Raw genomic sequence first — 24,220 nt, 5'->3', positions numbered from 1 at the left:
AGAGAGAATCAAAGGTTTGCTCCGTACATGATGATTCATCTCGTCTACGAACCCATCCGTGGATCTTCAATTTCAGCAAATGAGACTTGCCGTGCAGACAAAGCTTCCACACAGCTTCCCCAACAGCAGAGCGGCCAATGCCGTCTCGCTCCAGGGAGCTATGTGACTGTGTTCGGCCCGGATCCATCCTCCGGGGGCCTCTTGCCGACACCATCGAGACATACTCGATCTGCTCTTGGTTTAACACTTGAACACCCGATTGGCTCGGAATCATTGAAGTTTGGTGATGGCTTGATCTTCGTGGTGGGATTTACCGGAGCTAACGAAACGGACTGGTCGGAATCGCGATTGAATTGTCCGCCCTCGACGAGCGTATCAACCATGAATTGTGTACTCCGTAGACAAGGTGGCTGCCTGATCTCGTTAGCCTGCGCTGCATCAGTTGACCTGCAGCTACCGAATGAAGCCTGCAGCGAATGACCTAGAAAGCCGCTCCTTGGTCACAACGTCGCTTGTCCTTATCAAAATGAGGATACTCTGTACGCTGATCAAGCGGGCTGGCGGAGAGGTGTCCTAAAGCCCCGCCTCTGGCATATTGATTTGTCATTGTTCAGAAACATGGGTGTGCATGATATATGCGACAAGCATGGGATTTTGCAGAGATGCCAAAAGCGGCGCTCCAATCGAGCTCAGCAATCTCTTGTTCTCGATATAGCTCAACGGGATAGGATTACATGGCGCCCGATCATGAGCCGGGGATGTTCCGGGCCCCGGATCTTCGATGCTCCGGGTCTCGTTGAAGTGAGGACTATATTTTCATTCAGACTTGAGGAGAGCGGGTCCAACCGAAACCGGGTAGGTTTGTGATATCATGGAAGAGCACTTGGTCCCTCGGCTTTAAGTTGACGGACTAACTCTGGGAAGGGTGTCCATCCTTTGTCCAAAGATGATATATATGTGGAAGAAAGCCCCGAGATTCCCAGCAACTCAGTCTCACGGTGTCCCACGAAGACTTGTGCTCGATTCTGGCATTAATTTATCTTTCATGGTATTGAGATCAACTTCTCTAAATTACTACGCCAGCAGTAATGGACAATCTTCTATTGCACTCTACTAGCTGGAACAATGTCTTTTTGGGAAGCGGCGCATCGCAAGTTTCGAGTTTGAGCAAAGTTCGTTTGCATCGGCGGCAAAGGAACAGGCGCTATAGGTCAGCGCTTCTCGGAGAGGGTACAGTCGATGGTAAGGACCCCTTTGCCGTTGATAATCCGAACATCACACTGACCATGTCTTCCAGATGCATTTGATCCTCGGACCAGGGCACATGGGGTCCCACGAGCATACAAAGTCAAATTCACCGATGCGACTGCCTCCCACGATCGCTCTCTGGACGATTTGACTATTGTGTTTGGCCGTCTGGGTGATGCGGCGGGTGGCATACTGCTAGGGAACCACCACATTGGTCCTCAAGATGTCACCCTGTCCACAAGCACCAAAACGTATACCTTCTCTACTACTTTGGACCTTGACGTCGACGGCGAGAGGCAGAAGGTGCCGGTGGCCGGTTATGTTAATTTTGAATCCAGAGTGCCCGCGGGCCATTTGGAAATCAACTGTCGCCTTTTCAAAGCAACGTTTATTCCATCACCGCTTTACTTTCAAGTAAAGATTTCACACAACGCTGGGGCATATAGAAGCTCTGCCGACAATTCATTAAAGTGGGATACTGGTAGCGGGGAATGGGCCAATGCCACCTGGGAATCATCATTGGTATTTGGATATCGGGTGGTAATTCAGGATGACCCTATCATGCCACGGAAATTTATCGAGAATTTCTTTCATGACAAAGGTAAGGATATATTTAATACCGCTGCCGTCAACTTTGCGTCTATTAAGTGCAACTACATCATGTAATACTGACTATGTGCGAACTAGCTTCGGATCCTGAAACTTTGCTCGAACTCAAAAATGGCATTGGATACTCGTGCATCATGCAAGGGGACATTATGCAAACTACTACTTCAAGTGTTCCGCCGCCACCTGGTGAACGTGCTAACCAGCCCGTTCGTTCGGCTTTTCCAGATTTATTCGTCGTGAAATTTGAAGATTTCGGGGGCACTTTTAACGGAGCCTACGAGTGGAAGGACCAAGGCAACGACACCAGTCATGTTTATGCTGTTAGTGGGAAAGTGGACTTGCCCGTCTCTTCAGCCTTGCCGTTGCTGGCTTCAGGGAAGAATAAAAAGCAAGCTTCTAGTCTGTTTGACTTTTTGGAGAATAGGGAAAAAAGTATCAACACTGCCGATCCACCCCTCGAGGTTACGACTCTCCTCAACAACGATCCGATGAAATGGGTGCCGGAAATTGGCGAGTACCGCGATGAGGCTGCGTCTCGAGCTATGGAGGATTTCTACGAAATTATCAAGTACTACCTGGATGAGGATCTTCGGAAAACGTTCATCAGTGCCACACCCATTATTTTGCCAGACAAGGTAAAAGCAATCGCAGATGATCATCCAGACAACTATATATTTTATAAAAAGCTGCAAGTACCTTACCTGACCACAGTGCTTGGGACGAGTAAGTGAAGTTGTCAGGAGGCCACCAACGTTAAGAGAGCTTATAGCTGATCCTACATTAGGTACACTGGATGAAGGCGCCGTCTGCAATGCAAAGAGAGCGGAAAAATTGCTGGGCTCACTACCCACGGATGATGAAGTGTACAAAAGACATTCCAGTGCGCTATATCGAATGCATTATCTGGAAATGTTTCCATCCACTCGCGATTTCCTAGACGACCAGCAGAACAAAAATTACTCAAGTGATATCGATAACATAGCGAACGTTCTGAAAAATCGGCTGGCTGAAACAAGTGAAGATCTGAAACCTACTAATCCTGACTATGAGGCGGATCTAGCCAAAGCGCAAGCAGATATTGAGAATCTTGCGGCATGGGCAAAGCGGAAGAAGTTATACTGGGCTTATATGGTTCTATATTGGGTTGAGTTTTCAGCTATTCCTCAGTGGTATTCACAATATATCAACGGCACACTGTCCGAAAGCGTCGGGAGACAAATCAAAAAGCTTAATTCAATATTCGGCACCGTTGAAAATGACCAGGTCAACACAGCGGAGGGCGGCCGCTCGTTTATGGAGGCTTTTAATGATGCAGTTCGACTGTTCCAAATGTCCAGTATTATTCCCCAGTTGGTGGATCTCGACAGAAACAGCAGTGACTACGACTCCCTCGTCAAGGCTGCCCTGTACGAATTCTGGGAGAAGAATAAGAATAGCAGCACTCCAGAAATAGCCCAGCAGGCTGAGCTAGCCAAGCAGCTTTTCGAGAACGACCAGCTGCGGAGAAACTTCCAGTTGAGTTTGAGGTCTGCCCAGGCTCTCGCAGGAGGGTTTGCAAGTTGGAGCGTTCTTATGGGCAAATGGGAAAATATAGTCACCGAAACGGGCTGGTACAAAGCATTGGGGAGTCGTGCACGAGGACTCTTTACGACTATACAAACCTTGTCCGCAGCGGCAATGATCGCCATGCCATTCTTCACCGGAGGGTGGAGTGAAATGTCTGATGCTCAGAGAGCCTCGTGGGTAATGTAAGTGTACGCTCATATCCTCTATGTACCCGTTGTATTCCTGACATTCATCGAATTTCCAGGTCTATTGTGGGTCTTGTTGGTGGATTGGGCTTCAGAATCGCACGGGGTATTGTTACAATAGCGGGCCTTTTCGAGCATATATCTACTCTGAAAGACGTCATGAAAGTTTTCTTTAAATTTGATAAGTTCATGAGTGAAATCCCGGATGCTGCGAATAAGGTACGAACCTATTGCTGGTTTACGTGCACACAAATATTACGCATTCCCTCCCAACTGACTATCGGCATTAAAGATATCGGCTTCCTTCGCGAAATATTTCACCCGAACAGCGAAACAGGTCTTAGGGATAGAAATGCTAGAAGAGATTATTCCGGTGAAGCAATTTTCTCAGATCGCAAAGATATTTGGTCGGAATATATCGGAGATTCTTGCATCAGTAGCAGGGTAAGTTGACGAAATCAAGGTATCTGGAGCAGTGTGGCTGACATATCCGTGATAGCATCGTGCTGGCGGTAACTGGGCTTGTTTTCGCCTCTATGGATTTGGCTAAAGCACAAGAGCCGCTTGAAACTGCATATCATCTGATGCTCATTCTATCTTCAGCAATTCAACTCCTCGGCATTGTTGCTGGCTGGATTGCCGGGGCTAGCTGGCGTACGTACATGAGAGAGATTAAAATTTCCCATTTTCCGCGCCGTTTGACTTATGGTCAGCTAACCACGAATTTATACGGGCATAGTTCCGTCTATGGTTACCCCGATATTGTCATATGTTGGCACATTGGCAGGACCGCTGTCAGTTGTTCTCGCTGTCGTGGGCGTGATTATTTACGTGATATATTTGTTCAAGAAAAGTGAGGGTGATATCCAAGAATAACTTTATTCTGTGGACCGTGACGCTGATTGCATTGATAGAGCCTCCGAATCCGGTAGAACAATTCATAAACAACCACGTTAAACCAGCTAAGCTGTACATGGAGCACACCGCTATCGATTATTTCGATGTCATCACCTCAGATAAAGGAGAGCTATCGCGGGTTGGGCTGAGTATACAAGGAGCTGGTCCGGATGCAAGCCCCAGCGAACAGGTTTATCTCCAACTCACTGGAACAGAGCCGCCAGCGACGTTGGCCTACGGCCAGACACTTGGTTTTACCACTGACGACGTTTGGAGTTTGCAGACCAACGGGAACGGCGAAAGCCAAATATCGACACAGAAATATTTCACCGACGATGAAGGTAACAAGTACCGCACTGTCTGGTTCATTGGTCGCGCAGAAAACGACCAGACCAAGTTGACCCTTATCCAGCTGCCTAGTCGCAAAGATGAACCAGACAAGTATGCGAAGTTGGTCAAACAGACCTATTGGAATATCGAAGTGGCTGCAGCGCCAGAGAAAGACCCTGAATCTCAACAGCTCTCTACTGCTCTTTGCAGGATCAAACATGAATCCAATCTCCTGGCACTAGAGTCCGATCCAAACTCCAAGGATCCAAGAGGCCTCAAAGTTGTTAAGGAGTCTGACATTAGCAAAGGCCGTTATATTTACCTTTGGATGTTCAATATGGAGCCTCTTGGCCCTGTTGACTTTTCCTATATGCATAACCCATGGACACTCATAGAAGGAAATGCAGTAAGGAAGACCCTCCCCTCCCTGTGTCTTTTCCTTCTTCTTGGTTTTCATTTAATAAAAGAAAAAAAGAAAAGTAAAGAAATAAGTGTTTCAAAATACACTGACCTTTGTGCTTCTCAGGATGAAGTGAATGGCGTTATGTGGGATGAAACCCAGTCTACCAGCGCAGGGCTGCAGTGGAGTATTTCGCCAGCTTTGAACGCAAATGTCTTTGAGTTGATCAAGACAAGCGGCTCAGATGAAGGTAGCATTAGCATGAAATCAGGGGTTAGAGCACCGGTGATGCCCAAAACGACGTACACAGTCACCTGTACGGCTTCGCTACCGGGAAACAAGACCGCACAGAAGAAGGCCACAGTCGATATTAGTGTTGAAGCGGAATGAGCAGGTACGGAAATTATGCCGAACAGGGGCAAATATCATCTGGGAGCGTGCGATTTGGATTCGGGGCTTTTTAATTCTCGGTTTAATAACTGGTGGATCTTTACATCAGATTTTCGGCCGCAATTTGAGCGGACTTGATCGTGCCAGCAATAAAATATTCTATTATTCGTGATATTTGATTCTCCGTACGTGGTAGCTTCTATCAAGATATGTACGATTATGTGTTCGCCGAGCTGGCAAAACATTAATCCCTTGATGGCCTTGGTCTTTGAAGGACCTCTCTTGGAAGCAAACCGCGCCAGTACTCAGCCATACCATCGGACTCAGGAGGATAATGACTCGTCAAGCCTTATGTGATTTAGGAAGTGTCCTCTCAGAATATACATTATCCCTTCCCCGTGCCAGACTCGATAATTTTATTTGCTATAGGGAACAGGTTAACTTAATTCTCGCTGCTACAAAGAAGTTAACAACGTTCTGATAGGTTGGTCATACAGCATCACCGCACACCCTACCGCCGACATCGACGTTATCATCCAACCGGACAGGGAAAGGGACATAAGCGCAGAGTCCATCTCGAAAGCTCTCCCGCGCAGATTCCCAGAAAAGTTTACTTCTGTGTCGCAGTACGGTTTTGAAATACCCGCCATTCGCCTGCAGCCGGCAGCGGATGCTGGTGGAGATCGAGATTTTCGATGTGCAAGCTTGGCCAGGTCGGCCGCAATATAATTTAGAAGCTGTGGCGAATAAGGTAAATGTGCGGGTTATGAGTGTGGCGTGGCTGTTGCGTGAGAAGGTAACATCACAGCTCAAAGGGAAGGGAGTCGGAAAGAGCATAGTGATATTTCAGATATCACGTGCCTGGCAACGATTGCTGCGGATGCGGAGCTGGTCTGTGAGATGGAAGAGTTTGTGGGGGCCCTTCGACGGTTGTTGGAAAAGAGGCCGGAGATGAAAGAGGGTTTGAAGAGGGTTGTTAGATGTAACTCTGTGTTTTCATGATGATAAGCATTGTAGAATTTTTTATATCCGCACAAATTCATGGACCCAGGCTAGCTAAAACTAACTGATGACACACGAACCGAATGATCAACCCAATTTTCACAGTCCAAAGACAAGCGTGAGACCAGCAAGCACAAACAGACAAGATATACCAATTAGTCTATTCAAAGGATATCGAAAACCTGTTTAAATCTCCTTTTTAGGAGATCCGCAAAATCATCCTCCCCGCACATAACAACAGCTGAAAAAAAGAAGAAAAAAAGAAGAAAAAAAAAAAAAGCAAGATAAAGAGGGAGCAAACTATCCCTCGTCATCCGTATCTGGTGGATGAGGTGTGCCCTTGGGGCTACTCAACCACTCAATATGTCGGAGTCTTCGCCTAACCTCTCTCTCCTTCAGCTGTGCTCTGGTCAACTTCTTCTTCTTCTTCGCTCTGAATTTCAATTCGCCGGCATCTTCAGCGCCAGAATTCACAGCCGATACATTGGCGCTAGTAACAGCGCTGCTGGCCGCGGGGCTGGCCGCGTGCGAGCTGTCTTCGAACCGATCAAGCGAAACAGCCGCGCTGCCTTTATGGGTAATCTTCCCGTTGGCGACGTGCCACTGCTCAGGGCAGAGAGCGCCAACGAATTCTTCGTTGTGGGAAATCATCACGACACCACCCTTGAATTCCCGGATCGCAACGGCGAGACCACCCAGGAAATCACGATCCAAAAAGTTAGTAGGTTCGTCGAGGACGAGGAGATGGGGATTATTCCACATAGCTCCTGCGAGCACGACCTTGACCTTTTGGCCACCGGAGAGACCGGAGATTTCATTGTGGTTGGCAATTTCGGGATCGAGTCCGATGTCTTCGAAATGTTTCGAGATCACCTTCGGTTCAAGGATGCGGTAGCCAAGGCCTTCCCGAGAAGCTTCGTGGTCATCGAATTCCTGTACCAATTTGGCAAATCCAAGATCAAGGAGCGTTTCACGAGAGATTTGAGCATTGTGCTTGGGGAGAAGCCCAACCCATTTCCTACACAGACGGAGGTAATTAGCATTGTGAATGCATGACGCAATAACATTGAACTTACACTTCGTATTGGAAACTCTTCTTATATTTTTGTCTTCCCATCAAGCACTCGACCCGGCGTGGGCCCCTGCCATCTCCCAAATCTATTGGCTTCTCCATCTGTGCTCGATCTTCATCTGTGAGCACGCGTGTCTGCTTCATCAAGACCTCACGGTCATCTCCATTCGCATAGCGCCACTGTAGATATTGATTAGGAGTTTTCTCCATGTGCATCTCGACGTGCTCCAAAGCGTGCTGCTTAATATAGCCAATTCGAAGATTTGGGTGTTTTTCGACTCTACCGGATTGCGGGATGAGTTCGCCGGTTAGCAGCTTCATAAGCGTTGACTTTCCCGCACCATTGGCACCGATGATTGCAACACGGGATGACAAAGAGAGGGAACAGGATGCATCGGAAAGCGAGGGCTTGGAGTTTCCTGGATATGTATATGAGACATTTGTCATTCTGAGGATGGCGCGAGTTTGTGATTTGACACCGGCAAGGATCCCGGGAGGCGGGAACTTAAAGTGTGCATTGGTAGAAGACAATGTGTAATAGCTCTTAGCTTCCGGCCGGAGTTTTACAAACCTATTAACAGGTCAGTGGATGTGTTCTGACCCTACATCTGGAGAATGGGAACTTACGCGGCAAGATTGCCCTTGTAAAGAACCAGCTTCTTTTGTTCGTAATGATATATATCTGTGCAGACTTCATCCAAGAATCCAGAGTCGTGGCTGACAATCAAGCTGGTAATATCTGTATGTTTCTTTAAGTATTCTTCAAGCCACTTCACGTTGGCAACATCCAGATGGTTAGTCGGTTCGTCGAGCAGGAGAACATCAGCTTTCATGATCATGGCACGTGCAAGAGCCAGCTTCATCTTCCATCCACCAGAGAGTGAATTCACCGCTTGATGCTGTCGTCCGCCGGGTTGTGGGTTGAACCCGACTTCGTTGAGCGCCTCCGATATCGTGTCGCGGCCGGCCCCAGCGAGCTCAGGGTCATTGACCAGGAATTCCAACACGGTCTGATTGGCGTCTTCGCCTTGGTTGTGTTCGACGAAGCAAGTTCTGAGGACATCCTTGGAAGGAAAACCTTCCAATTTACCCTCCGAGATACTGCGCATGAGAGTAGATTTTCCAACACCGTTTCTTCCGCACAAACCGTATCGATGGCCCTTCAATAAGCGTAGGTTCGCATGTGAAAGAAGAAGTCGGCCACCATAACCAAGCGAGAAATCAGCATTGACGATCTCAACTTCGCCATCGTCCTCCTGGACAGACATTCCGTGTTTCCGTTGGTCTTCCTCGACAAAATGGGCTTTGAGCGCAGACGCTATCGCATCCTGCTGGTCGTCCTTCACTAGTGAACGAAGGTACGGACTTACACAAAGAGGTATGCGATCTAGCTGACGGGAATTTACATCGTCGCGCACCATCTCGGAAACATATGTTTTTGTAATATTCCAAAAGGACGAGTCTTGGGCTCGAATAATGCCACCATGTGCTTTAACCTGCGTTTCTAAGACTTTCAGAACGTCGTCGACTGTCGTCTGTGGCACTGATCCTTCCGCAACGCCATCTTCTCCCATAGCCTTTTGAATAACGTCCATAGCTCGTGTGGCAATCTCGCGTACTTCAGGCAGAGAAGCACCATCCTTGACTCGTTGCACACCAGGTTTTAATTTTGGTAAGAATGTTCTCGCCTCGACAGGGTCGTGCACGAGTTTGGTAAGATTCTCCACGACTATTACGGTCTGTCGGAGCACCTCCTGAGTGGTAGAGGGTGTATTAAGAGACCGTTCGAGAAGAGGCGTAAGGAGGGCAAGCACGGGAGACGTCACAATAGAAACGAACGTGGTCTGCGAGAGAGCGTGGATCGCCTTTTGAAGAGTTTGAGCGGACGGCTTCTCCATGGAAGTAAGCAGGAGTGGGATCCGAGGGGTCACATCATCGTTATCGATCAACGTTGTGAGCGCCGACATGGTCTTCACGGCCTGTTTCGCAACTTCATTTTTCAAATCGTGCATGCCGGACTCGACAATGGGGATGAGGTCCTTTAATGTTTTCCCCATGGACTCACGGAGCAAATCCTTCAACTGCTCCTTCTCCTTGGTTTCCGTGCCAATCTTGGCCTTGTTCGCCATCTTCTCCACCAGCTTATATGCGCCCACCGTACCCTGCCACTTGCCGGTAGGCTTACCGAGATACCTCGACAGCGCGGGGAGCAAAGCAGCTACCAGGGACTCTTCCTTCAGACCTGCAAACAGGGCATCGACGGCATACTGCGCGGCTTCCCGCACCACAGCACCTTTATCCGCAAGCAGGTCCAAAGCCAGATGCAGCAAGCCCCCGTCCTCGATCAAGAAAATAACCTCGCTCAGCGGATGTTCAGATGGAAACCTCTCGAACAGAGCACCCAGTATTAACATTGCACTCTCCCTCTTCGCCCCACTTTTCTTGTCGGTCGCTGCCTTTTTAATCTCGCGGAGTAAGCCATAGTCATGCAGGCCGCTGGCACCGACGGTCTGGATGAGTAGATTCGTGAGGGCGTAGGAGGCATCCAGCGACTGGTCGGACGTCTGTGCCTCGAGAATAGTTTTTAAAAGAGAACAGACCTCCGCTTCGGTGGGATGAACCGACGACGGAGTTTTGGAGACCATCGTGGGGTGAGACGTCGTCGCCTCCATCTGAACGAGGGGCATTATCCGCGGGGGGGGGGGGGGGGGGGGGGGGGGATCAAACTTTTTTTTAAGACAAACAAGGGAAAAAGGGTATCAAAAGGAGTATCAGAACCAAGTAGGAAAAAAAAACGGTTCAAAAATTGGAAATGCAGAAAGTTTAAGAAGGACACAATGAAGAGCGATAGAACAGTGAAAACAACAAAACAAAAGCAGACAGCCGAAGCCCTGACGGCGCAAGACGTTGAAGCCGTTTGAGATATTTTTTTGACTTCACGATCTTATCAGCGCCTTATCGCTGACTCAGCACGCGAGAAAACTCATCAGCTGTGGCTAGGGAGTGGCTTGCTCTGCCCGCCAAGAGTCTTGGCTGCATAGTGCGGCTGATCGACGGAGAACAGACGGAGTAAACAAACATCGTTTTTCGCCGCGACGAGTCGGACGGAGATGGTGGTGCACACCCATCTTTGCGTAGCTAGCTTGGTGGGACAATAATGGCAATGTCGTCCAGGATATCTTGATATACTTTGAATCCTGTTCTCGTTCTTCGGAAGAATGATTGAATTCCTGAATGGTCTCCTGAAACATGATTCTTGAGCCGGGATTGCAACCGGCTACAACTGCACTCCTACATACCACCACATCCGGACACCAAATATCACTCTTGAACACCTCCCGTCGAACAGCCTCAATTGGTAGAAACTACATCGAAACATGGATACCAATCCGATCGGCTGTCGGTCTGGAACTCTACCTTGAAGCTGTGATTACAATGTGGAGCAGAGTCGACTTCCTTTGGCCTCTGCTGTCCGTAAGGACGCGCCGGCGTGTTAGATAAGGATCATTCGCCAGATGATCACACCATCAGTCGTTCAAGAGTGCGAACGCTGGGTCCTGCCTTGCAGCATATTACCACAGAGTAGCGTACTACTCTCATCTCCTGCACCTGAGACGGCTGCAAGGCCGATCGCGTCGGACAGGGGGGTGGTATTGGCTAACGTTGCCCCTTGGAGGCCCCTGTCGCGACAGTATCCAAGAATCTGTTATGGATGAACGGTTACGAACGTCACCATGTTAGAAGTCATATAGTACATATATCGGTACGTAGAGGACCGAACTCGGTGTCTGCAATGGGATAAAGAGATCTCTGGTCCAACCACTCTGTCCCTTAGCTTCTTTGCATCTTGGCCTGTGTACATCTAGGTACCCATTATACCTAGGTCGATCTTAGGACAATGGAGCCTGTTTGCCCATTTCCTATGGATTAGTTGATCTCTTTGTATTCCAAATCCTTTAGAAATTCCTGTGTCGGAACTTCCAACTAAATCTTTTGTTTCTCTAGCTATTTGAACTAATTCCTACAACGATCATATCGCAAGACTGGTTTTGCTTTGAATCCCATGGCACAAGAGCGGTTCCATGCTCAGAATAAATCACCGGCTCTGGCTTTCCTTCTCAGGCACTCCGGACCTGTGACGGTTCACATCTTCCATGGTAGCTTTCCTGTTTCCTAAAACTTTCCCTCAAACTTTCCACTTATTTTTACAGGATTATTACGTTGCCAGGAGATATCTGCATTGTTTGCATCGTCTTATCCAATCCGTTTGGAGTGTGTGGCATCCGACATTCACTCCATATGGCTGGAAGGAGTATGACAAGTAGGTCATGCAATCACCAGCCCTGCCATCAGATACGGTCCAGCCCAGCCTTGCCTCCTGCTGCCCGCGGCCCAGTCATCAGCACGATGAAGGCTACCTTTCTCCAATCTCCCAAGGTTTGAACATGGACGTTCCACCAGCTTCCGGCCTTTTCCAGATGGGTGCCTGTGCCGCTTTGACTTGGAGAAGGCGGAGAGTGACATTCTCATCGTCCCTCCCTGGAAGGTTCTCGCTGCCAGGTTGACGGTGGGGTGATGCCAAGGGGGTTTTACGAACCTCACTCGAATGATCCCTGCTGCTCGATGTCTTGCACCTGGGGCTGTGTTGCATTTTTTTCCTCAATGGCTATAAATATCACTTCTCTACAGGCATACAGACAATGTTGCCCTCTATTCTCACAACTTCGTCGTATCTTTCGTCCGTCGAGGGAAGCATTCTCCTGTGCTCCACGCACACATTAGAAGCTAGCTGCCTATGCAAGCTATTGAGTACTCACTATCCCTCTTCTCATCGGCTTTCGCTTGGGTATGAAGGCGCCGTACGGGTCTCTCGGATGTCGTCTGAAGTGTGCATGCATTCGCAAAGACAGCCTACATGGATTATCTGTGATTTTTGCCTGCACGAGGTTTACTAAACCTGAGTGATAAGCAGATGTCGGAGCGGCAAATCCACCGTTGCCCGGAGGCCGGCGCGGAGAACCTCTCTCTCCCCTGCGATACGAGATCCCCTGGCCGGCTTCAAGGTGAGGTTTCTCTTGCATATCCGCCTCGTAATGGACAGATATAAAAAGCTCCTATCTCGTCGCCCGTCCCTCCCCTTTTTATAAGTCAAGAGGCATTCACACAAGTTCCCATTATTTCCCCATCAGGATTGAACTGCATTCCTCTGATCAAAATGCATATCCTCTATCTTTTCTTCCTGTTCCTCTCGAGCTGTCTCGCCGCCGACACCGTAAGCCTTGAGGGACTGTTCTCCATTCTCGAGGACTACTTCGGCGAGACCGCGATATCTTCTCCCGCTGCCAATTCGACCACCGTACGCGTTGGTTTCGACAGGGTAGACCAACGCCTGCACAAAGATTGGCTCTTCACCAGGGTCGATTCTGACCGTTCGTGGTACACTATCAAACACCCGGTAGCCGACGGTTTTATCCATTTCCCAGAGATCAAGGCCGGCGCGCAGGCGGTCGTCACCCCAAGCGCGTCATCTTTTTTCGAGGTGATTGCCAGGTCTAATGCACGTTTCACCATCCAGCCGGTCGAGCAACCAGATCCAAACAATCCGCTGTACTGGTATGTTGGGGAGTTCAGGAGCGGGGAGGAGAGAGTGCTGAGGCTCAAGGGCGGTCGTCATGATCCTGGCTTCAGTCTTATTCCGCACAACTCCGGTTGAAAGGCGCTGCGGTGCGGGGTGGGGGGGGGGGGGGGGGGGGGGGGGGGTAGCAATGGCCTGGCGACCGGTAAGACATTTCCAAGCTCGAATGAGCACTCCGTGCGTGATGGGCTCAATTTGCTGATAGCTCGTCACATTTGGATGTCTTAGCGGATTACAAAGATTGTACGGCAGAGAGCCTGGTTCGGAAGGCATCTAACAAGCTAGGCGCTAGATATCATGCTGAACTGCAACATTGCTCCTGTTATCCTTTTTTTTTTTCGCCTCTATTGATTCCGGCATGCCCCTCGCAAGCTCGAGATTATCAGCTGCGTTGGGACTTCTGGAGGATACTTTACCCTGTACATAGCCGTTCAGATGTTTATGAGGTGGCCCGTGGTCCCTAAGCAGACGGATCGAGTTTAGCTCGTATGAAACAATTGTTAACGGATTGTCAAGTCTCGCGAAAGCTATAATACTGGGCACCAAAGATGACATTCGATCTGTCTGTCTGTATTATCATTCCTGCTCGCTAGATGAACGTAAAAATGCTGCAAGTTATTGCGCTTTGTATGTGTATAGAAGTGATCGGTTCAGCGATAGATTACGTTAATTGAGACCTCATAATGGGCAACGTCTGCACGGAGTGATATCTATATTACAACCCATATCCGGCCCGGCATTTTCTTTCATTAGTATCCACTTCCTCATGCAACTCGTTTGTTTCTTCAAATATGCTCGATCAGGTCAGCATGCGAGATTTTCGTCTCAGAGTAAAAATAGGGAGAAAGAAAAAAAACAAAAACGGGGTAACACAAGTTATTGGGCTCCGTACGGACTCAAGACGCGCTCGAATGAAAAGTACCCGAAGACAGATCCAACACGGGATGTTATGTATGTACGTTTGCCAAAGGTAGATATGTTGAAAGGCGGTCCGAAAAAGAGGAAAAAGCAAAATAGGCCTGCCGGAGGTCTATCGTTGAGGGGAAGTGCGAGAAACCAATAACAGTTGTGTCGAAAAAGACTGTTCACAATGGCTTAAAGGTACTGCGGGACTACGGAGTGTGCGTCATTCACATTAAAACACAGTCTCCATCATTCTGATGCTGCTTGCTGACAGCTGACCGCGATACCCTTGTCTTCTGCATTTTCGCGCCGCCACGCTTCAGATCCTCAAGACGCTCACGGGCTTTGAGGAAATTTTGTGCTGCAAAAGAACAAAAAAGAAACCGTTAGCATTCCAACATTTCCAACGTATAAAAGTCTGGAGGAAGAATATTTCTTACATGATGCCTTCCAATACCATCTTTTTGCATCCTCCAGGTTCGCAGGAACGCCAATCCCCACCTCGGTGAAATAACCCATCGCATATTCCGCCTTCGCCAATCCGGCTACAGCGGCTTTGCGCGCCCAGAGATACGCTTCTGTGTCGCTCTGCTGGAGAATGCCCTCCGCTCCGGTGAGATACCATCCGCTGAGCGACAGCTCGCTCTGGTGCTCTCCCTGCGCAGCGGCACGCGTGTACCAGAAGATGCTCTGGCGCGGATCGACGGGGCAGCCCATGAGACCGTACTCGTAAGCAGCGCCAAGACGGTACTGGGAGAACTTGTACCCCAGATCTGCAGCTTGATGCAGCAATTCCAGTGCGTAATTTTCGTCGCGGATGATGGCGTCATTTCCGCTGGGATTCTCATAAAGGAGTGCCAGCTCATGAAGCGCGTGGGGGTTATCTGCATCGGCACGTTCAGCTGCCCGCTTCAGCCACGATAGCGCTTCTCTAGGATTCCTCGCCTGCCCCAGAAGGCCCTTCAACAATATCATTCCCATCTTGTACATTGCAGGGGTGTCCCCGAAGGCGGCGGCTCGACGATACCACTGTACGGCCTTCATGGGATCTCTTCTTGTGCCTCCGCCTCCCTCGTGGCCCATCTCGCAGCACACGGCAAGCCGGTAGGCGGATTCAGCATGGCCCAGTTTCGCCGCTGACTGGTACAGATTGAAAGCCTCCTTCGGGTCGACCTCCAATCCCAAGTGGCCCTGGCCGTAACAGTCCGCCAAGTAAAACATGGCATCGGGGTAGCCCGAGCTCACGAGTTTCTTCACGATCTTGTGGGCATCCAAGATATATCGTTCGCGATTCTTGTTTCTGGTCTTGGTGTCGGCTCTACCGCCATCGTCGATGAGGTAGACAGACGCTTCGACTAGTTTTTTCGCGAGGAGTAGCTGTGTTTGGTGATCTGAGGGATTGCTTCGAGCAGCTTGCTGGAGTCGTCTGAGCTCGTCGAGGGTGATATGTCCCGGATCGGCGCCTGGTGGGGCGGTGGAACCTGGTCTTGGCTGTGGCGCAACACCTGACTGACTGTCATACTGTCTCACCGGCGCCGGCTTCGACGCTTGATCAAGGCCAGGACGGAAGGGAACGCGGTTGTGAGGAATGGCGTCGGGAGGAGGGTATTGCCCTCGCCCTCCCATCTGCATATCCTGGGGGTTAGGGTACCCGTGTCTATAATCAAGTGATGGCCGGCGTCCAATATCGTTAGGCATCGGTTGCTGGTATTGATTCGGAGGAGGCCGCGGTGCATAACCAGGCCTGCCCGAGCCCGGACCTGGACCTGGACCTGGACCTGGACCTGGACCTGGGCGTGGGGTCATTCCACGATTTTCCGGTGGTCTCGAGTAAGGGTCGTCCGCCGGATAGCCATAACCATCGTTTTGTGGAGCGAAATGAGGAGACATTTGAGGTTGATCGTACTGGTACCCAGGTTCTTCATATTGGCTCTGGCTCACTGGTGGTGGTCGGTACGGCTGTATGATTCCATTTTGCGGCTGATAGGCGGTATATGCTGGCTTGCGGTCCGCCTGAGAGGTATCAGGTCCCTTGGAATTGTCTTGACGTATCAGGGATTCTTCACGAGATCCCCCAGCCCCAGAGTTGTCCATGGCACTAAAGTTGGGCATATCAGTTTCCTGATCACCAGAGTCCAGATAGTGGTCAAAGAAATCGTCAGTGTCGTCATTATCTTCGTCACTTTTACTAGCGGCGGCAGCGTTATGTTCCTCGGGGACGGGAGGTACGCTCGGGGGTGCAGAGGCCTCTGGTTTTACTCCGGTGGTGGTTGCAGGTCTGGGAGGGATGGCCCCGGGACCTCCTTGCTCAAAGCTAGAACGGGGTTCTTGCCATGATTGCTGTCCTGGGTATCTTGGCTGGCCCGTCGAGGGCGGTGCGTTCATTGGCATCGTTGCACTGCGTTTAGGGGGCAACAACTCGGGCGTGACATGCTCAGGAGGTGCTGAATATGAATCCTGAGCTGGAGAGTCGGCAATGGGCCACCCTGGTTGACGGTTGGTGATCAAGGGAGGAAGTGGGTCCTGATGGTGGTGATATTGGGGAGGTCGTTGATGGTTAGAATTCGATGTATGTGGACGCATCTCTGGAGGCTTGACAGCGCCTGGCCCGTCGCTGATGTCCAAAGCTCCCATACCTGGCTCAATGCCTAGGTCAAAAGAGTTTCCTCGTTTCTTCGTTGGGAAGGCTGGAAATGGACTATCCCACGGCCTGTTTTTCAAAGAATTGGCGGATCTAGGGGCGGGCTCGATGCCTTGAAGAGCGATGCTGAGCGTCAATTTATTTGAGTAGCAAATTCAGGGCGCGGGCAACCTACCATCATTTGTTGGGTTGCGGAAAGGTGGAGGACGATTTGGCGGTCTGTTTGGCGCAGGCTGGGGAGGGCGTCGTTGGGGATTTGGATAGCCGTTGTACTCGTGCGCGTGGGGAGGGTGGCCACGGGGCGGCGGTGGCCTCTGTCGATGCTGAGCCTCATAATGTCCGTAGTCGTCCCGCGCATGATATCCTTCGGGGCCGCCGTATTGATATGAATCATACTCATCATAAGCGGCTCCTTGAGGGCCATTGTAACCACCCTGACCATATTCGTGCCATCCACGGTTCGGCGGTGGCGGTGGCCGGTTGCCGTACTGTCTAACGGGAGGAGGGGCGCGCTGTGGCGGAGGGCGCTGAGGGTACGCCATATCTCTGATTCGATCGTTAAAACGAGTCGCCCTATCTGCGAAGGGACGGGAGCGTGGCCAGTTGCTAGCTTGGCCGCTTTGCAGAACGAGCGGGTGCGAGACAGATTTACTAGAAGAATAAATATTATCAGCACCACGATGAAGCGCAGGTGGCACACATATTTCCATATATCCCGTACCCGAAAGCCCCGAAATGGACTGACAACACACAAAGAGCGGGAATACGTGCGCAAGTTCTCAAAGTGCAAAGAACGGAGTCTCGAACATTCAAATCAAAACACACAGCCCGTGTGCGAATTGAATTTTCGCGAAAAGGGGAGGCTTCGTTGTGCCGGGAGATGGAACGGCGGGCCTAGCCGCCGGGCGGACCAGGGGCACGCCGCGAGTTATTTGGATTTAAGGGAAAGGTTGGACTTCGGATGTAACTTAAAGCAGGCTGCTGGCTGAGACGGACCAATCGTCAACCCTGGGAAAAGGACTGCGGCTCCAATCAGGGCTGCCGGGGAGAGTTTGATTCTGGAAAGCTTCGAATGCCGGGGAAAAAAGACTAAATTGTAAGAAGTTGTGGCTAGGAAAGTAATGATGGACAACAGAGGGAGAAGAGAGAGAGAGAGAGAAGAGAGAGAGAGAAAAAAAAAGAGAGAGAGAGAAGAGAGAGAGACGGAGAGGAGAGAGAGACGGAGAGGAGAGAGAGACGGAGAGGAGAGAGAGACGGAGAGGAGAGATGGTAAGATGGTGAAAAGGTCACGAAGAGAAAAATCTCACAAGACCGTGCAGGAAACAACGGGCGGCGGAGACCTGCAGTGAGGCCGGCCTTCAGCACAGTTTGGCCCCGCTCTCTCGCACGCAAAGTGGAGGTTCTCCAGGGCGAAAGGCGCCGGCCGTGGTTGAGTTTGCGAATTAGCGAGTTAGCCAGGCGAACTACAACCTGCGACCCGTCAACCGCCTCTTAACCCGCTACGATGGAATGAGATAACGACACCGAGGAGATTGGCCCGGCACGCCTGATTTCCTGATTTCCCCCTCCCCCCTCAAAGCTACTGCGTACTTAGAACTAAGCATTAACTATACCACTGCGTACTCCATGCAGCGGTGCTGATCTCCAGCGAGGCGCCCGCTGATATCAGCCAAGTCAAGGCCGACGCCGTCAGTCCCCAACTCCACCGTGCGGATTCGCGATCCACGGACTATTGTGGCTGGTGTCACTTTCATCTTTCCGCCGAAGCGTCCAATCGCGCTGCACTCTCGCGCTGGCTGTCGGTAGGGCTGTCGACGGGAGTTCTCCGCGCCTCCGATGCTGCAAACTCCATTTGTTGTACAGAGTACTCCGTACGGAGCACACTTGGAGTTGGGGAGGACCCCCCAAAAAAAAATAAAAAAATAAAAAAATAAAAAAAAAAAAGGAAAAATTCTTTTGTTGAGCTACTTGTCGTTCGGTCCATGTCTCTTTTGAAACGCTCCTGGCGACAAGTTCGCCGTCGCTGAAACAGCACGGAGTCGGTCACCAAAGCAGGAGTCTGCAGATCGTGATATCGAACTGACCGCTGATCGAAGCGACGTCAGTGGTTCGACCAGACTCCTGCGGGATGGTTGGCCCACGAGATAAGTCATGCGCACTACAGAAATATACCCAAAAGAAAAAGAAAAGAAAAGAAAAGAAAAGAAAGGAAAAGAAGAGAGAGTACCTACTGCCATTCACTTCCCCAAATGCCCGAACCATCTCACCTGCGTGTTTGTAGCGGAGAGGGCGATATGCTGGGATCACCGCTTGCAAACATACTACATGCTTTTTACTTACATGGGAAAAAAAAAAAAAAGATAACACCTCAAAGATCAATTTGGAATGGGTCCTCATCGCCATACTCCGTAGTATTACCTGTAACTGTCAAGAAATTCATGTTTGCTGCAAGGTTGCAAGATGGGCTCCAGAATGAAAGGATCAGAGAGTATGCAGATGCGCTGTTTGAAAGGAATAAGTAAGGTCAAGGGTTGGCCAGCTAGTTCGTCACAGTTGTCCTGCGATCGTCGCATATTGACTGGCAACAAGAGTCGATACTCCGGAGCTCCAGGCCCCGACAACAAGCGCGATGGCCGACTCCTCCCCTGCATGTGTCCTCTCATCACCGCTTGTTGAGCTCTTCGCGCTGGAAAAAAAAAAAAAAAAAAAAGAGGAAAAATAAAAAGGAAAAAAAAAGGAAAAAAAAGGAAAATTAAAAAAAGGAAAAAATAAAAATAAAATAAAAATAAAAATGAAAAAGGTGGGAGGGGCAAGCCACGCCTGCGCCACAACCGGGAGACCTTTCGACCAAACGTAACTCAAACAGGCAATCGCAGGCAGGGTTGCAGCCACACATATGAGATAAGCATTTCCGAGGCAGATTTCACTCACTTGCTTGCTGATTCCGCGGTGTCCAGCGAGTTCGCAAGCTTAAGAGAGCTTCCCAGAGGACACAGCGCCAATTGTGTGCCTGCAGAGCCAGAGCTGCCTGCTGTTCAACCCCGTCCAACGCCGCCCCAAATCCCTCCATCTCCCGGCAACCATGGGCTCCGCGTGGAAATGGACCAAGATGATCACGGTGTAAGCTGCCAGCATCCGTTTCCCCCCTTCCCCTCCCCAAAACTCAAGCTACTGCGTCGCTAACGTCAGAACCACCCCCAGTGGAGCCGTCATTTGTGTCGGCGGCCCGATGTTCGTGAACTACGTGCGGCCCACGGAAGAGGAGCTGTTCCAGGTAACTAGCCTTGTCGACACCCACTTCGCTCGCAATGCAGACATCAGATATGCGAAACACCGAAAGAGAATATGAAAAAGAAATATGAAAAAAAAAAAAAAAAAAAAAAAAAAAGGAATGGGCCTGGACATGCGCTAATCTTACCCTATTAACCACGCAGAGATTCAACCCCGAGCTCCAAAAACGTAACCTCGCAAACCGCGACAAGAGACAGCAAGAATTCGACGAATTCGTCACCAAGCTGAAAGAATACTCCAAGTCCGACAAGCCCAGTACGTTCCAAAGAAAATAAAAGCTCTTACATTCGTCTTTTTTTTTAAAAAAAAAAAAAAAAAAAGCTAAATACCCCCCCAAACTAACGAATATTCTCCCTTTGTCCCAGTCTGGGTCGTCGCCAAAGAAGCCGAAGAGCTCCAGAAGAAACAGCAACGAGAGGCTGCCCTTGCCGCGAAGAAAGCAGCCGCCGAAACTCCCACGGACAAGCCAACGCAATAGTAATAAAAAGAGGGCTCGCTCCGCGCAAAACACCTTTTACCGTCGGATAATTTTAGACCTCCCCCCCGGGACCTCCCTCCTCTATATATGCCGAAAGGTGTATGATAGTATGACTCAAAGGGGGATTTAAATAACGCTCCCTCCCCACCCACTTGTGCGCTAAGAGTTGGTAGAGTTAGAATCGGGATATGAATGAAGGGCGAAGTTGTATATTACCACATGCCGCTTCGCGCTCCACGCCTTGGGTGTGTTTCTGAACGATCAAACCAAAAAGAAAGGAAAAGAAAGCCATTGGACGGGGCGTCTGGCGTATTTTGAAACAAGCATAACAAGAGAGGGGGAGAACAATTCTACTCCACAAGCCATTGACAAAAGATTCGGTGTTGGAATGTATATGAATGTGTGTGTACGATATGTTTGGCAGCTTGCTTACTTACAATACCAGATACTTTCTAAGGAAGAGGGCTTTAGCGTTTTCCCCCCCCTTCCCGGGGGGAGCGGGGGGGAAGGGAAGAAACGGGCGTGATACTCTTTATAAGCTGGAAATCAACTCAAAAGTTGCGTAAACACTCTACTCGCCATACACCTTGATTACACCATTGATAAAGAGCAGCGCCCAGGGAAGGTGGACAAGAGCCAATACATATACAGGACAGAAATATCAGCACTCAGAACATACGAATGCCAGGAAAAAAAAAAAAAGAAAGAAAAGAAAAGAAAAGAAAAAAAAAAGAGACATTAAGTGGATATATTTAATCCCATATACTCGGCAGCCTTGCGAGGACGAAAAAAAAAGAGAAAGAGAAATATCAGATCCCACAAAACCCCAGCCCGGTTTTCCAAAATATACCTTGTAAAAAGCAGCATAAGAACAGGCAACAATGACAATACAATGCGCCACAGGGAGAAAAAAAAAAGAAGGTAGGTAACATGTTCGTTACATATTCACAGGAAAATATTAACTTTCTAAGATACCATCCACCACGCCCCACCAAGAATGCCGATGAGGACCACGCTTGTCAGGAATCCAGCACCAACTCTATCGCCGGTGGTGATATCACTAAGCTCGAACGTGGGGTCGCTTCCAGTGCCAGCGGACGGGTTTCCTCTGCTGATACCCGTGGAATTGTCTGCCGGGCCTGCAACAAGGTCGATGAGGTTCGACTGGATGATCTCCAACGCGGCCATCTGCTCTCCAACGCCGGTAGAGCCATCGTAAGCCTCACCCTTGGTCCAGCGCAGACCACACGCGTTATCAGGGCCACTACATTGCAATGCCGCTGCTGTGGCGGATGCTTGCAGCTTCGGTAGCAGTCTGTCACGCGTATACGGCGCGAGCTTGATCGTCATTGCCATCCATCGGGAAAGGTAGGCTTTGAAAGACCGTTGGTCGATGTTACACTTTCCGTTGCCCTCGCAAGCCACTTCGGTCATAACATCTGGCGGATCCTTGGAGAAGAAAATGCCAGCTGCATCGATGAGACCATTAAGTCGTTTTTCCCAAATATCAGCTCCCTTTGTCTGTTCAATGAGGTGGAGTGTGTCAGCCTGGAAACGGTAAAAAAAGCAGAGCTTCCTGTAATACGGAAAAGAAAGAAAAGAAAAACATACAAAATTATACAACGCGGCGGCTCCTCCCATTAAGACACCGTTATTGTAGGTCCATTGGATGTGGGAGAGCTCAGAACAATTCTTGACCACGTCCGACCCGTCAAACACCTGGGAAGTAGGGCTGATCAGTCCGATAGCAGTCATCCAGTCCCAATGCTTCTCTGCTAATTCAACATAAGTTTCGTTCTTGGTGTATAGTGCGAGCCGCGCGGCCAGATTGATGAAACAGCCGTTGGAGATAGAGTTTTTGTAGTTATAACCCTTGTTAAACGAAAAAATCTGCCATCTTAAGCCACCTCCGCAGGTCTCGTCGTCCCAACGGGGCACCTGAGAATGCAGGACAGCCTGGGCGAGCTCGAGCCACTGTGGTTTGTCATCCGGAGGGTTGGGGAATTTGTTCTCGGCGGCACTCATGGCGGCCATGCCCCAAAATGCCTGGTCGTCATTTCCGAGCGTCGAGGTTTGATTAAGAGGCATATAGTTGTTTTCCTTCCCAACTTGGTGAAGCATAGCTTGGGTTGTGATATCGTTATACTGATCATCGCCCGTATAGTACCAGTAATCAATCAAGGCACTGAACATAGCTCCAGCCTCCCACCAGTAGTAGGGATCGGGCAAGTTGCCGGGAACGTCGCCTGGTTTGTATCCAGTATAGTATTTTACCATTCCGCCCGCAATCTGCTTTGCTGCACTCTTAATCGAGTCTGTAGCGGGCAGTAGTTAGAAGACCCATCCAGATGATATAGTAGAAAACGGTCAATAGCTTACCTGGGCTGCCAAGGTCCAGCGGAATGGCCGCATGAACCGCTTGGACTCCCAGTAACACCGTTAAGAAAAGCGCCGAACATGGTGGGCCTGGCTGATTGGAGAAAAGCGAAGGGAGTATCATCCTCGCGGCTGCGTGCAAGGTGCGTTGGCACGGTTGAAGGCCACCAGGGCGAGTCAGTATCCGAACGTTCAAGATCTTGGGTCGTCTTCAATATATCCAACCATGTACTGTGAGTGACGGGGCGAGGAGTAGTTATAGGGAACACGATCGTCGTTCGTATCTAAGATCGAATGGACGTCCGGAGGGCGGCGGAATGGAGGACAAAGGAGGTCTCCGGGAAAAGCGAGCGAGGATCTAGAAGGGCATACGGTCGAAAATCAGAGAAGCAGTGATAATTCGCCGTGATCTGTCTTCAAAACCTGTTGAAAAGTTGTGGGGAAACAAGGCGATCAGGGGGGGGATTGGGAGTGAGGGGGCCGGAGACGGTGGAAACGGACTCGAGAGGAGAAAACCGACAGAGCAAACTAAACGAGTGAATAGCGAGAGAGAAGAGCAGACTGCGATTCTCACGGCATCCAGGAGTTGACGATGGGATGCGGAATGATGGTTGAGGATTGAGAATCTTCAGCAGCAAGCAGCATGATGGCTGGATTCACCCGCTGGCGTTGTCTTGCCAAGAAAGGAAATCTGTGACCAAATGACTAGGTACGGCCGTTACAAGATTTCGAGGCGGCGAGACAAATCCGACAGCCAGCCGACGGGGCCAGCCGTGTATTCCACCTGAAAGTAAATTACATAGCGCCCGCCGAGACGATCGCTCGCGTCATGTATTGTGGCAGTGCGTCATCCCTTATCCACTGCGCCTGGGGGTGGTGAAACACGCAGCGACCAGACACCGCCGGCCGTCAGGGACAGGCTGAGGAGACAAACGGGCCTCGCACACGGGCACGGAGCACGGAGCAGCGAGATACTTGTCATAAAACAAACTGACCTCGAATTGGATAACACTCATGATAAGCTGCAGTAACTAAATGACACGGCAAGTTCTGGTAACTATCAGGGTACCTCCCGCAGGAGGCTAAAATTGACGTCAAGGAACAAATCAACCTTCCGCCTGTGAAATCTAAGATCGAAATGAACAATTTGGACCAAAGACACGACGCGATGCTTCGGTTGATAACCATTTTTTGATC

The 24,220-nt window shown here is 50.0% G+C and overlaps 7 protein-coding genes across 7 annotated transcripts; 3 read left to right on the top strand and 4 right to left on the bottom strand.

Moving 5' to 3' along the window:
- Positions 1 to 1,088: 1,088 nt before the first annotated feature.
- On the top strand, positions 1,089 to 5,773 carry D8B26_007162 (uncharacterized protein; the record flags this gene model as incomplete). Its single annotated transcript, XM_003072002.2, has 10 exons — positions 1,089 to 1,242; positions 1,298 to 1,849; positions 1,936 to 2,580; positions 2,642 to 3,605; positions 3,668 to 3,827; positions 3,901 to 4,052; positions 4,108 to 4,262; positions 4,348 to 4,461; positions 4,523 to 5,241; positions 5,362 to 5,773. 10 exons carry the CDS (start codon positions 1,089 to 1,091, stop codon positions 5,623 to 5,625), a joined length of 3,879 nt encoding a protein of 1,292 aa, XP_003072048.2. The 3' UTR covers positions 5,626 to 5,773.
- Positions 5,362 to 10,371, bottom strand: D8B26_007161 (uncharacterized protein; the record flags this gene model as incomplete). The annotated part of the gene is made up of 4 exons (XM_003072001.2): positions 5,362 to 6,048; positions 6,121 to 7,645; positions 7,704 to 8,270; positions 8,327 to 10,371. 3 exons carry the CDS (start codon positions 10,369 to 10,371, stop codon positions 6,928 to 6,930), a joined length of 3,330 nt encoding a protein of 1,109 aa, XP_003072047.2. The 3' UTR covers positions 5,362 to 6,048; positions 6,121 to 6,927.
- A 2,543-nt stretch (positions 10,372 to 12,914) lies between these two features.
- D8B26_007160 (uncharacterized protein) lies at positions 12,915 to 13,412 on the top strand (the record flags this gene model as incomplete). The annotated part of the gene is made up of 1 exon (XM_003072000.1): positions 12,915 to 13,412. One exon carries the CDS (start codon positions 12,915 to 12,917, stop codon positions 13,410 to 13,412), a length of 498 nt encoding a protein of 165 aa, XP_003072046.1.
- A 1,052-nt stretch (positions 13,413 to 14,464) lies between these two features.
- On the bottom strand, positions 14,465 to 16,880 carry D8B26_007159 (uncharacterized protein; the record flags this gene model as incomplete). Its single annotated transcript, XM_003071999.2, has 2 exons — positions 14,678 to 16,880; positions 14,465 to 14,598 (listed from the first exon to the last, which is right to left on the bottom strand). Exons 1-2 carry the CDS (start codon positions 16,869 to 16,871, stop codon positions 14,465 to 14,467), a joined length of 2,328 nt encoding a protein of 775 aa, XP_003072045.2. The 5' UTR covers positions 16,872 to 16,880.
- Positions 16,881 to 16,895: 15 nt separating this feature from the next.
- On the bottom strand, positions 16,896 to 17,420 carry D8B26_007158 (uncharacterized protein; the record flags this gene model as incomplete). The annotated part of the gene is made up of 1 exon (XM_066125445.1): positions 16,896 to 17,420. The coding sequence occupies one exon, from the start codon at positions 17,418 to 17,420 to the stop codon at positions 17,034 to 17,036; it is 387 nt and encodes a 128-aa protein (XP_065981527.1). The 3' UTR covers positions 16,896 to 17,033.
- A 2,540-nt stretch (positions 17,421 to 19,960) lies between these two features.
- Positions 19,961 to 20,647, top strand: CBP4 (assembly factor cbp4; the record flags this gene model as incomplete). Its single annotated transcript, XM_003071998.2, has 4 exons — positions 19,961 to 19,998; positions 20,080 to 20,152; positions 20,313 to 20,424; positions 20,535 to 20,647. 4 exons carry the CDS (start codon positions 19,961 to 19,963, stop codon positions 20,645 to 20,647), a joined length of 336 nt encoding a protein of 111 aa, XP_003072044.1.
- Positions 20,648 to 21,366: 719 nt separating this feature from the next.
- Positions 21,367 to 23,684, bottom strand: DCW1_2 (hydrolase 76 protein). Its single transcript, XM_003071997.2, has 3 exons — positions 23,027 to 23,684; positions 22,259 to 22,962; positions 21,367 to 22,168 (listed from the first exon to the last, which is right to left on the bottom strand). Exons 1-3 carry the CDS (start codon positions 23,145 to 23,147, stop codon positions 21,614 to 21,616), a joined length of 1,380 nt encoding a protein of 459 aa, XP_003072043.1. The 5' UTR covers positions 23,148 to 23,684; the 3' UTR covers positions 21,367 to 21,613.
- Positions 23,685 to 24,220: the final 536 nt, after the last annotated feature.

The sequence above is a fragment of the Coccidioides posadasii genome, chromosome 4 (genome assembly GCF_018416015.2).
Source record: "Coccidioides posadasii str. Silveira chromosome 4, complete sequence".
Lineage (NCBI taxonomy): Eukaryota > Fungi > Ascomycota > Eurotiomycetes > Onygenales > Onygenaceae > Coccidioides > Coccidioides posadasii.
Note: the sequence above shows the minus strand (reverse complement) of the source record. Positions and strands in the feature narration are given on the sequence as shown.